Genomic DNA, 13,280 nt, shown 5'->3' with positions numbered 1-13,280 from the left:
GGACATTCAGAGTAAAAATTTTAGGCACACTAAACATTTAACCCCAGAATTTTTTACAGTATGCTTCACATAGCAACAAAATTTAATGTGTGGAATCCATTTTCAAATCTTTTGTCACTTGTTACATATAAATTCTATCTCATTACCACGAGGGAAGAGACTACATCATATTCGGGCTGTGTAGCAAAGGAGACATGAGAAAAAGAATCATTTTGAAACAGGGTAATTTCTTATTTACTTCCCAAATGAGTAAGAAAAGTAAAAGATTAAAATCAACGCCATCAGTGCTTTAAGACAACAAGCGACTTTAGTCGGAGAGATTGAAAGAGATTATAGCCATGGTCTCATAAATAAAATATTATTTTATCTCATCATATAATACCCTCAAGACATAATCATATATAAGTACATTAGGAAAAAGAGAGAGAAAGAGAAAAATTCGATAAGTTGATTGGTAACAAGTCCCCTGTTGGGTGTGCACATCTAAAATCTGGGACAGGGTCATCAAGTTGGAAGGTATCACACATGCTGTCACAAGTCTTCTGAGAAATAAGCAGGATACAGGAATAAGCTCAAATATAAGGGAAGTCTGAGAAACAAACCAACTCCTAAAGTGATCACAGTCTGTCAAGGAGACAGGAGAACAGTCACATACGGCACCTGTAGAATAGGGAAAACCACCTGTGGCTGGGCATGTCATTTCCAAGTATTATAAGGTGGGGAGGGTACGTGGGGAGAGGAAGGGCAGAGAAGTCCAGGGAGGTATCAGTGGTGCTGGTTACCTTTCAAGACAGGAAGTACATTATTTTAGAGAGAGGAAGGAGGAAAAAAATGCTGGCCTTTACTCACCTGAAGGCAAGATCAAGTAAACTGTGGTTAACAGGAAGCTTGATGCTATGCAGTACAAATGTGAATATAGTTGAAGGAATTATGCAATTAGGACGTTAGTTAATGGAAAGTTAACGGTTAGAATGAAGATACTTGAGCGGCTAAGAGCAGGAACTCTGGAGCCAGAATGAGAATTCTGGCTTGCTCTCTTATGAGCTGTGTAATCTCAGCCAACTTACTTAACCTCTCTGTTGCCTTGATTTCTTCAACTGTCAAACTGGGATAATGAACAGCACCGACCTCAAAGGGATGTTGTGAAGATTAAATAGGTTAATAGACCCAGGTGCTACAAACAGCACCTGGAACACAGTAAGTACTGCGTAAAATGACTGCTATTCTTAATTAAGGAAGCAAGATTTCTTACTATTTATACAGCATCCATCACAGTGTATCCATCACGTTTTGGCTAAATAGCCTTGGTTTCTTTATCAGTAAAATGAGGATATGTGTAGTTGTGACAGAAATGATGGATGTATACAAGTGAACAGGGACTGGCCAGGTATAAGCACTGGATTGTTCATGTAACTTTATTATTAGCTAGAGTCACACAAGCTGCATATTTATTGTATTATTTTGTACTACATATTATACACCTTTATTAACTATATGTACACATGTATGTGTGTGTAACTTGTGTGCATTTTTGTGTGGGCTGAGAGGTGCATATCTTCCGTGATGCAGAAGCAATGGAATACACTGGCCAGGAGATGGCTAGACTGGCCTAATTTCCAGTGAAGATCTATACAAAGTAACCTCAGAGACTTTTCAGCAAAAACTTTAACCAGTATTAAGATTTGTCAATGCTTAGACCAGAGAAGATTCAACAGTGAGTGGTGTGTCAAGGTATTTTGATTTTTATTTTATTGGCCCCTTGAGTAAAGACTGAAGTTTTCTGGAAACCAAACTTTCCGTACGAGCAAAAGAGTCATCCATGTACCTTTTCAATTAACTCGTAACTCTCTTCGAGTTTGAGCAGCCGGTTCTGCACAGATGTAGACGCACGCTGATAGACTGCTCGCCACTCCTGAAAGTCACTCTCTGAAATCTCAGCCACAGCAAAACATAAAGTTCTTAATCCTGAAAAAAGACAGCATGCACCCCCCAACACCAAATAAGATGTTATTCAGAAGTCTGACACTTTTATTTTTATTTAACAAACTTTCATCTTGAGAATACTGATTCAGTTCAAATAATACATTGAAGGCTGATTCAAGTCTGACAAAACCTTAGGTAAAATATATGTTAATGTTCCCCAGCCTTTTAAAATTGGCACCCTGATGCTAATTCTCAGCTCTCAGTCCATCCTCCATGCCTAGAGTGGCTTTTCTAAAATCCTAATCTTATCTGGTTATTCCTTTGCTAGAAATCTTTCCATCGCTCCCTAGGATGAAGTCCAAACCTCAAAGTCTGGCTCATTCACCGCACAACAATTGTCTTCAACCCCATTCTCTGTCATTCACGTCCTACGTACCAGGGTCTTTGCACATGCTGGTCACTTTTTCTCCATTCCGCCCTCTTCCACTCTCCTCTGCTGTCTGCCTTGCATCTACTTTAAGACTCAGTTCTTAAAATCATCTCTTTGAATCATCCCTCTCTAACCCCAACTCCACAGGCAGAAATCCTCAAACACTCCTATGGTGCGAATGACAGCAATGTTTCATATTGTTTCTCCTGAGGTTCTCCTATGTGAGCTAAACGCTCCTGGAAGGCAGGGACTTGGCATTCTTCTCATCTGTAACTCCAGTACGGAGCACAGTGTCTGGCTCATAACAGTGGCTTCAGAGATGCCTGTGAAGGAAGAAAGGGACTCCCGTGGAGTCTATTGGGACAGTCACGTACCTATTATGGGATATACGGTTGTATTTGTTACTGCTCTTTACCACTGTAAATCTGTACTATAAAGAGCCTAAAATAAATTTGGGATAGTGACAAAAAAAGCAATACTCCTCAGAAACACCCTGGGGAAACATTGTCAAAGCTGATGTTTGAGGTGACCTGCTCTCAGTGCTTGGTGCCTGTCAGTTTCATAACTCACTGGAGGTTACTCTCAGCCAGAAAAAAAATTGGTGGGTTAGAACGACAGGCAAAGGCATTTGTCAGCCATGACAAATGCAGTTAACTAGGTTCCTGAGAAGACAACGCCCTCACTCAAAGTCATTTAACTCTCAGAATAACTAGGGTGCCGGTAATTTCAAGTCAAATAAAATATGGCTGGGGAACACGTCAAAAACAAGAAGAACATAGACTCTATCTTCCAAGAAAGGAGAAGGGTTATCTATTGCCAGATCACTGAGCATAGAGCTTAAATCACTGGGGCCACATTAGGATGAGTTTTTCTCTTTTGGAAACTTGGCTGGAAACCTACTCTAGGGTAGCCATGGAGTAGTGTTGCTCAGCCTAGGGCCAGAAAGAATGGGGTGGAGGTGGAGGCTAAGCCAGGAGCTGGAATATCTTCAACATCACAACCAGAGAAGACAAAGATGCTCCCTTAATCCTCAAAAATAAGAACCCGTGCTGTTTGCTGGGTAGGCTGTACCTGCCAACCCTGGGCATCTTAAGGAATCTGAACTCCATGAACATGTGTGTCTCCACACTCTCCCATTTTTGGAGGACAACTGGGAGAAGGTTCTTCATGTTCTTGCTTTTCAAAGCCTAGTCTTTTTTAAAACATTCCTATCTTTTCGCAGCTTGGATTCAGAGGAAAAAGCATTTGGTCAGAGGTCAGGCTTGGTGCTATTGGCATCAGTTCCAGCTGAAGCAGACAAGAGTGAAAACTGAGATGGGAGATTCAGATACAGCTCTGGCCACTTTTGTTAAATTCAGATATAAAACTCTACGAAATCCTGTAGTAACTGACCCTAATGTTTCACAGCTCTCACTTCCTTTCATCTAATCCAGATCATCTCCCCAGACGATGTAGTGTTTGGTTGCACAGATCATATATTTCAGTAGGACCAAGAGACGGGACTGAGCTCGTTCATCATGGATTCTCAGGCCTCACACACAGCCTGGCATGTGGTAGGGGCTTAAGGAAAAGTCTGTGGTTGAAACAGTGTTGGATAACTATTTTAATAGTTCTATATAGGTATCTTTATTCTCCTCTTTCATATTCAGATAAGAATATCCAGTTCTTTGACTCTTGTTTCTTTTCCTTCTGAATTGCTTAAGATACAAAGCAAAGTATTTAAATTGTAAATCATATCCATTCTAAAAAGTGAACAGATTTATAGGCCCCATATCCCCTAAAACACGGGGATGAAGTCTCTCAAAATTTTACTAAGTACAGTTTTAGGAAAGCAAAATAAAAATACTGGGTGGGAACAGCATATAGCATAATCTAAATTATCCAACAATAATTACTTAGAAATTATTCTTACTTTAGGAATCTTTAAGTAAAATAATAACGATGATCCTGCAAGACACCAGTAGCACAAGATTTCTTTTTATTTTAATCATCTTTATTGCCATTTTACACTCACCCTCTGTAGCGAACTGTTCTAAATGTTTTAGGGTAATTTCTTTATATTTTGAAGTCTCTGCCAGTCGATCATAAATTACAGTGTCCTAGAAAACAAGCAGAAGGTATAACACACTGAAACAGAGCATTCTGAGTTTAATCAAGCTGATGTTGGAAACGTGGTTAGCAGCAAATCAGTACAAAAACAACCAATCACTTTTAGCATTAGTTTTACAGCAAAAATATTTTTCCCTAACAACACTGTTTCCCCTATGACCCTAAGGAATAAGGTTCTAGTCTTATGTTTCCATCTTTCTCCTTTCTGAATAAATCCGTAGTTACTCCAATGCCCCAAATCTCATATTCTATTAATACTTCACTGACCTCCCACGTGCTACAAGATCTCCTCCCACCTCAGAAGGTTTTGTGGGACACTGCAGGGTTCATAGGTGCTACAAGGGAGAATGGTCCAGCACTCAACAATTCTGGGAAGTGCTGGACCGAACAAAACTAAACAGCTTGCCCTACTGCAACTTCTTGGACCCTTAAAAATGCTAATGTGCATGGTGGGTCTCTAAGGTGACAATATGGTAAGTGCCCCAAACTCACTCACCATCGAACGTTTTAGGGGTTAGGGCATCTTTATGGGACGGATGCTCACAAAAGAACAAACTGTGAGAAATACAGAACTAAATTCATTGAGGGGGCTGGTAGGCATAGTGGGGAGAACCCTGGACAAACCCAGCATTGCCTTATAGCTGAATACTTCTGATTGTGTCATTTTAGCTTTAAGACTCAATGTACTTAGTCTGTAAAATTCAATTACTGGATTATCTTTAAAGTCCTTTTCAGTTTTAACTTTATGCACTACTTATGTTTCTCTGATTTTGCCCCTTTATAAAATGCCTATTTTTCTTTTAGTTATTCTCTGGTTTGGGTTTAATGTTTTAAGAATTTTAGTATTTGGCTTTCGTGGTTTTATGAGATCAGGAAAAAATAAATCATTTACCTGCAATTACTTTCTCAGTGGTATTACCCATTCTGGGTCTCGAGTCTCAGGCCTAAGATTTGGAAGCAGACTAATGGAGTATGATTTAGAACCCTTGAGAGAAACAGAGCTTAGTGACCTCAGAACAGATGGAATATTCCAGGTCCCAATTATGAATTTCTTTTCATTTTTCAGTGGCGGAATGGGAAGGGGGGGCAAAGCAAAAGGAAATGATAATTTCCCCTCATGGCTCCTTTCTGACAATGAAAGGTATAACTTATGAACTCTATTTTTTCCAGAGGCTAATGAAATTTTCAATGAAATTAAAATAGGCCATTTTAAAACTAAGAAAATCTTCAAAAAAAATTAAAATCATGAAAACAAAAGTGATAAGTAATAAGGCTAGGGAGATTAAATTCTGCAATGTAGCCAAGCATTCTAGTAGAAGAAACTGGTGCTCAGAATAGGAGAATTTTCTACCTTCTTTATAGTATCAAGGAAAACAGGGGAGAGAATGTGGCCTTTTACATGCGTTGTATAGTTTGTTTTTAAACGACCATCATGATCGGCCATGTTTACATGTGGAAATAAATACAGTCAGATACCTTTCAATCCAAAGCAATACTAATTTATTCAGAGGGCTACATCAAGTATTTGGTACATTGTTAGGAACCAAAAAAGGTTTCTTCATAAGAACTAAAGCTTGTGCATCTCCTAGGATCAGACTTAGAACCTGCTGAGTCTACATTTACAGAAAATCCTAACTGGATTTACTTATCTGGTAGCCTGGCCCTTGGCAAGGTAAAAGTGAAGAATCTTGGTGAGGGGATGCTCTCAAGTGGCATGGCACAGTCAGATTACAGTCACTTACATAAAGAGCCTAGGGCTTCAAGGTGAATAATTCATCTTAGGTGAATTTTCCTTCAAAAAGTTGTTTACTGATTTATCTTTTAGACTGAAGTTCCAATGCCACTCTATGTGCACCTACAGTACCTTGCACATGGCAGTGTTCAAAAATAATGTGTTAAATGAATAAGAAGCAAAGTAGTCCTCAATCATCCTGAAATTTCACTTGTATGGAAGACCAATTATACAATATTATACAATTATACAATATTGCCAAATAAAGAAGGACTGTACCATGAAATGCAAGAGTCAACAATATGAAGGTAGCAAGTAGGAAAAAAGAGGTCTTATGTAATTACTTATTTAAGCACTGCAATTTATACTGAAGTTACCTAGATAATCTTGCTATAAATTAGCCAATTACTACCAAGGACTCTGATCATGCTGTCAGGTTAAACCACATGGTGAGACTGTGGGAAGCTTGGTCCCTGTGAAGTGGAATGTTTGCTAAAGACATTAGAGACATCTATATTTAAATAAGGAATTTTATTTAACATACATTTTCTGTGTTTATGTGCACCATTCAGATTTATCTTACTTTGCATCCGATGTGGTGGTGAAGTGCTAAAAATAACTAATTTTAGATGTGGCCTTTTTTGTGTATGGCACCGAATTTTATTTAGGGAGCCCTTAATCTGAAATATTCAGTTACTTTAAGGTCTCTGAAGCATTAAGTGTAATAGTCAAGTGTCTAATTTCGCCTCTGGCATATAAGTATTGGAATAGGATTTTTATTTTCTTAAATAAATTGAATTTTTATTTGTTATAATAACTTTTCCTAAATTGGCTACTATTGCCGACATAAATTGTGTATTATATATTTTTCCTTTTTTCATTTAAAAATTAACAAAGCAAGATAACCTCATTGCAGAACATCCAGAAAAAAGCAAGAAAATAAGTCATCCATAAACACACACACGGTCACCATCTCTGTACTTTATTCTAGATAAACTCTTCAGTACTATCTTCCAATTCACTAACTCCACCCCCAGCCCTTCAACTCCGTGTAATCTAGACTTTATTCCATTTACTGATGTTTTTTCTTAAATTTAATTTTGATTTCTAACTTACCTTACACATATCCCCACTCCTCCCTTCCCCTAATTTCTCTGTGATGAAAAATAATTCTAATTTCTTTATCACGTTGAGCACTAAACATCCTCTGTCAGACTGGTCTACACAAATGATTTCATCTGGATTGAACTCATGCTCCAGCCACTTATGTGCTTGTTCTCTCTTTGGCATGAGATTTCCTCATGTGTCTCTTAAGTTTTGTACTTGCTTTCTCCCTCTTTGCATGTATCCCAACCTAGTGGTTTTATATAACCTCCAGCAGAGGCATGAGCTTTCCTTAGCATCTTCCCATGATTAGGAAGCTCACGACTGTCTTAGGCTACAAAATGGGGAGAGTAGCTGTCATCTGTATTTGACAGACAGCACCATTTTCCTCCTTTGCCCCACAGAAACCAGACTCCAGCCACTGCTCCTTGATTCTGAACCCAGGGCCTGGCACTCCCACTTCACTCAGCTTGAGACTTCAGTTCAATGTACCACTTTGATTTTCTATTGATATTTTGGTTTTCAAAGATGCTTATCTTGTTTTTGAGCCTGGTTTTATCTTTTGTGTTTTCTCTTTATACTATATCTTCACTGCCATGATTTTCAAATAGAAAAGATACATCAAAGTATGAACAGACTATGCTACCTTGACTGGAAAGTATTATTGATGACTTCTTAATTGACTTTATTACTCAAGTATTCTTTTTTCTTTTTTTGAGGAAGATTAGCCCTGAGCTAACATCTGCCGCCAATCCTCCTCTTTTTTGCTGAGGAAGACTGACCTTGAGCTAACATCCATGCCCATCTTCCTCTACTTTATATGTGGAATGCCTGCCACAGCGTGGCTTGACAAGTGGTGCGTAGGTCCACACCCAGGATCCAAACTGGCGAATCTCAGGCCGCTGAAGCAGAATGTGTGAACTTAACCACTGTACCACTGGGCCGGCCCCTATTACTCAAGTATTCTGTTGCACTTGTCACTGTTGATTATTCACCCTACCAAGGAATCAACAGACTCCTCAGACTCTCCTCCAAATTATAATCTCCATTCTTGGATCCTCTACTTTTCCTCATTAGCCCTCCTCTTTTTACGTAATATTTTCTTCATAAGAGATCTCATCAGCCCTCTGCTTTTAGTCAGTTAGGAGTTAACACCTGTTTTTAATTAGTTAGGACTTAACAACTCCTAAATCTGTATCAGCACCCTAGATTTCTTCCCCCATGAAATCAAGGTACCTCTGCCTTAGGGCCCAGATGTAGCTCCCAACCCTCTGTTTTGCTTAAGCTTATCACTTAATCTACTCAGCCAAGTAGAAATCTGATAATAATCCTTGATCATATCTTTTCCCTCACCACCCACATGTAATCAATTACTAGGTCTTAAATCTCTGTCCTCTCAATTCTCTCTGCAATTGTTTTGATTCCAATCCTTATCAACTCTTTCCTGGACTATAGTCAATGGCCTCAACTGGCAACTCCGTATGCATCTCCTTTCTGCCTTAAATCATCTTCCTAAATTGCATCAGAATGATCCAGAAAAAAAGTACAAGTTCTTGGGCATGAAAAATAACCCATGACCTAACTTATGCCCACCCTTCCATCTTTGCCTTCTGCTAGCCCCTGCCAAACTACATGTAGTTCTCAAATGTACCTTGCTGTGTTGCATGTTTACGCCTTTTTAGTATTTAGCCACATTTCACAGTCAATTTGGGAGTGGGGGGAAACAATACTAAAAGCAAGTTAATATATGCAAAACATCTCTGTGATTATTCAAAAGGAAGCTCAATGTTTTAATTTTTTATTCAATGGTTTAACTCCCCAAAGTTTCTAGGTAGAAGATTATTAAAACTAAGAAAGGAAGGATGTGAGTTGGGGTAGTAAACTGGACACATATCAACCATTTAAAGTGGGAGGTCTCAAAGGTTCTCTTTATTCCCTTATCACTAACTGTCACTAGTGGGATGCGGAAGATCTTTACAATATATGCTAATATTGTAATCTAATTTTCTCTTTATATACATTTCCCTGACTAGTCTTAAGCTCCTGACAAGTCTTGGGTCTTATCTTCCTATCTCCAAAATCCAGTTCAAAGTCTTGTAGATAAAACGTACACAATGAATAAAAGTTACATGTCTGAATCAAGAACAAAATGAATTTTAACACAATTCATGAGACATCACAAAATAATTCTGTTAAAATGCTTTAAAACCAAGCACTCAAAGATTGCATTTTAATGCTTTAAAACTAAGGAACTGAAAACATTCTGAGCAGGAATTTAAGTGGTAAGCTTGGGCTTCTTAATAAGTTCAGTTTCCAAGTTCCATGTGATAAAGCAAGGTTGTTGATTATATTTAAAGTCAAAGTTCCAAGTTGGCAAGTTACCTGACTAGTCCAAGTAGACTAGGCACCAGTAAAGGATAATTCAGAAGGAACACACTAATTTTAAGAACAAAAAAAGCCCCTGGTCAGTAGATTTCTTATTTTTCCATGAGTGTAAACATATTTTAACTAGGAAAACTCAGAATGAAATATTACTATTTCTGTCAATATAACCTGCTAGTATACCAAGGCCAAACAATAGTTAGAAATTCTTTTATAATTAAAACAACGCAAGACAAATAGTAATCACCACATGAAGAAATTATAGCAGTCACCATGATCCAATTTTTTTCTTTCCATTTCTATGGTCTCTAAAAAATTAGATTCAAAGTGGTGTGGATCACTACATTTCTAATGCAATTTAAAAACATTTTCTGTATTTGTCTTCCAACTTATTTATATAATATAAACCTCAATTATTATGTATCAAAAATCAAATTATATAAATAACCTAGGCTAAACTTTTTCAAAGTACCTAATCTACCCAGAAGGAATTCCACATTTTACCAGGAGAGGCTGAACACTATTACTATAAAACACCAACAAAAGTGGATGTCAGCAACTTCATGCTAAACATCTGTGTTACATTTCCATAGCAGAATGCTTAACATATACATTATAAACCATCATAAATCAACACTGTAAAGGACAAAAATAAAAACTTACAGCTCCTTTGCAGTAAAGTCGTAACTTCCCGGATGGAGTGCGAACAATCACCGACATTCTTTTTCTATCGCTGAAAGAGGTTTTCCATAATGTATCATCATACTGAGCATATGCATATATATGTTTGTCATGCCTCACATATTTTAATGCTCATAGTGAAAAAATAAATTTGACCAAATTATGAGCGCCATCCTTCCACATATACAAACTATCCCCTGGTTGTATCGTTGGGTACCTTTGGAAGTTACATATGTTTTTTAAGGCACCAGGGTACCACCTGCTGCCCAAGAGGAATAATTTACAAAATGGCTCCCTAGAAACCTGCAGGAGTTAGTACCCACCAGGGTAGAGGAGAGTTCTGGTTCAATGTTTTCAGATTTAAAAAATATTTAAGCTGGTATCTTTCAAGATGAATTGTATGTTATAGTTTTTATTAAAAACAGAAATGACAATCAATTTTAAGTGCATACCCAATCACATATAAAGGCAAACACCAGCACTTTAAAACTGACTCAAGCATTCACAACTATTGTTTTTCAAAGATTACTGGCAAACCATTGGAATCATGTAAAAACCCTAATTTATATTACAAAACTAAGCTAATGAGCACAAACATTTTAATACTGTGTTGGCAATGTAAACAGTTTAATAAAAACTGCTAGTCAAACATACAACATCTTCCAACGCATTAGCAAAGAGAGCAAATAACACAGAACAGAACAAATTGGTAGAACACTGCAGAGGAAAGGCCTCACTTGGAACCAAGCATGTACAGGCATTCTCTCCAGCAATTAGGGGAAAAAAGGACTCCTCAAGTGTCTGTATCTACTTGTTTTACCTTATAATGTTCTGCTGCAAAAAAACTGAGAAGAGTCCACTATACAGTAGCAGTAAGATATGGTGTCATAGCATATAGTTAGGAGCTTTTTTCAGAGGTATCTAGAAACATTTAGTCCTCTCTTTCTCCATGCATAATCCCCATTGTACTAATATCTCCGATCTCCATCTGTGTGCTTTAGGAATACATTAATTGCTCCCTGTCCTTTTGTAATGACATGTGTATATTCTATCTCAGCCCTTCTTGACCCTTGCCTCTCTTAACCCAGCTTTCACAATATGGTCCCAAACTTAGCATCTTCCTTGGTCTTCTCTTCTCCTGGCATAACTCCCAAATCTTGAGTGAACAGGAATGCTTTCTGTGGTACATTGCGGTAAATGGACATTGCTGGAGAAAATTCACCCAGCCACAGATCAGTAAATACATGATACCAATGTCAACTGGGTGTTCCATACTGCCCTGCAGCCAACTACATTTTCCTAACAAGCTTGCTCTCTCACTCTCTGCAGGACTATGAACACCTTCTCCATTCTGCGAATCTTCAATGCACCCTCGGCACTCAGGATCCTTTGAATTTTTGCAATTCACCTTGACAGAAGCCTCAGGCAAGAAATCCCTATTCTTTCTGCCATTAAAACCTGAACATTATCCACAATGCACCATCTTTTCTGTCTCTTTTCTTGATACAATGGAGGAAACATTTCTTTTCTTATCAGAGACCTTCCTATCACACGTGCTATGAACATTCTCACCCCTCTTTCTTAGCCACCTCACTCCTAAAGTTATGTGGCTCTCCCCTGAATCTGCATCTTCTCTTTCTAGAATAGATCCTTCTCATTAGTATTTAAACATGTTCCAGTCTCTCTCCTACAAAACTCATCCCAAACAACCCTCCCCGCATTGAGGAACACCCCCTTCCAACTCTCCCTCTTCCCCTCCACAGCTCAACTTCTCAAGACAATCACTATGCACACTGCCTCTTCCACTTACATCCCCTACACTTTCCAGTCACTCCCATCTTGTTTCTTTCCTCATCATTCCACTGAATGGCTAAATCCAACACTTTTCAATCTTCACCTGACCTAACCTTGCAGCACCTCCAACACAGATGATGACTCTCTCCATGAAATCATCCTCTTCTCTTGGCTCCGTGCTATTACTCTCTCTATTCTCTACTTCTCTGACCACAACATAAAGCAGGCTCTTTTGCTAATTCCTCTTTTTCTAACCAGCCCTTAACAGTTGGAGTTACTCATAGCAAAATCCCCAGCATTTTTTGTTTCCTTCATTACACAGTTTATCTCCAGGAGATCCAACTCATTTTCACGGCTTTAAATAACACTTACAGGCGAATGACGATCAAATTTACATTTCAGCCATAGCCTTCTCTTTTATGTTCCCGGCCCCCTACATCCAATTGCCTGTCTCTGGCACCTTAATTGTATACCCCACAGGCACCTAAAACTGAACAATTCAAACATATCACCCTCTGCATTTATTCCTATATCTGCCATCTGTGTAAATAGTATCTCTATCCACCCAAGTGTTCATGTCACGGACCGTAACCACTTCCTCTTTCCTCCTTCCACATCCAATCCATCCCAAAGTCCCCAGACATTCCCTCCAAAAGGTATCCAGATTCTATCAACTTCACTTTACTTTCTCTACCATCATCCTACTCTAAACCACTAATGTCTTTCACAAAGACTATTTTAATAACATCATGTTCACTTTTCTCACTTTCAAGCTTAAGCTTACCCCCATCAGAGCATCCTGAAAGAGCTTAAACTCCTAACCTTGGTTTATTTTTCTTCATGGTATTAACACTTAGCATAGTGCTCCTAAGTGTATGTTAATAAACAAACATATCCAAATGCTAACTGATATACTATCTGTAAGATATTACAGACATAATACAAGCAGGCTTAGAAGAAACAGTCACTTTGACATGATAAAAAAGAGATGGGGGATACACTTTGGGAATACTCTCTTACAGTTAATCACCTTACTTCTTTTTATGCATTTTCCCTTGAGCCTTTCAGTGCATACAAGTAAAGAAAACAGTGCCTAAATGGTAAAGTTAACAGACCCCATTACTT

The 13,280-nt window shown here is 38.3% G+C and overlaps 1 protein-coding gene across 3 annotated transcripts in view; it reads right to left on the bottom strand.

The window, feature by feature from the left end:
- Positions 1-13,280, bottom strand: part of LOC124237237 (phospholipid-transporting ATPase IA-like) — a 220,743-nt gene that overhangs the window by 99,794 nt on the left and 107,669 nt on the right. For all 3 annotated transcript variants that reach the window (XM_046656693.1, XM_046656694.1, XM_046656695.1), the window contains 3 exons: positions 10,344-10,413; positions 4,368-4,452; positions 1,826-1,965 (listed from right to left, as the gene is read on the bottom strand). In XM_046656693.1, coding sequence (XP_046512649.1) covers positions 1,826-1,965; positions 4,368-4,452; positions 10,344-10,413 — 295 coding nt within the window. The remainder of the gene's footprint in view (positions 1-1,825; positions 1,966-4,367; positions 4,453-10,343; positions 10,414-13,280) is intronic.

The sequence above is a fragment of the Equus quagga genome, chromosome 3 (assembly GCF_021613505.1).
Source record: "Equus quagga isolate Etosha38 chromosome 3, UCLA_HA_Equagga_1.0, whole genome shotgun sequence".
NCBI classification, from domain to species: Eukaryota; Metazoa; Chordata; class Mammalia; order Perissodactyla; family Equidae; genus Equus; species Equus quagga.
Note: the sequence above shows the minus strand (reverse complement) of the source record. Positions and strands in the feature narration are given on the sequence as shown.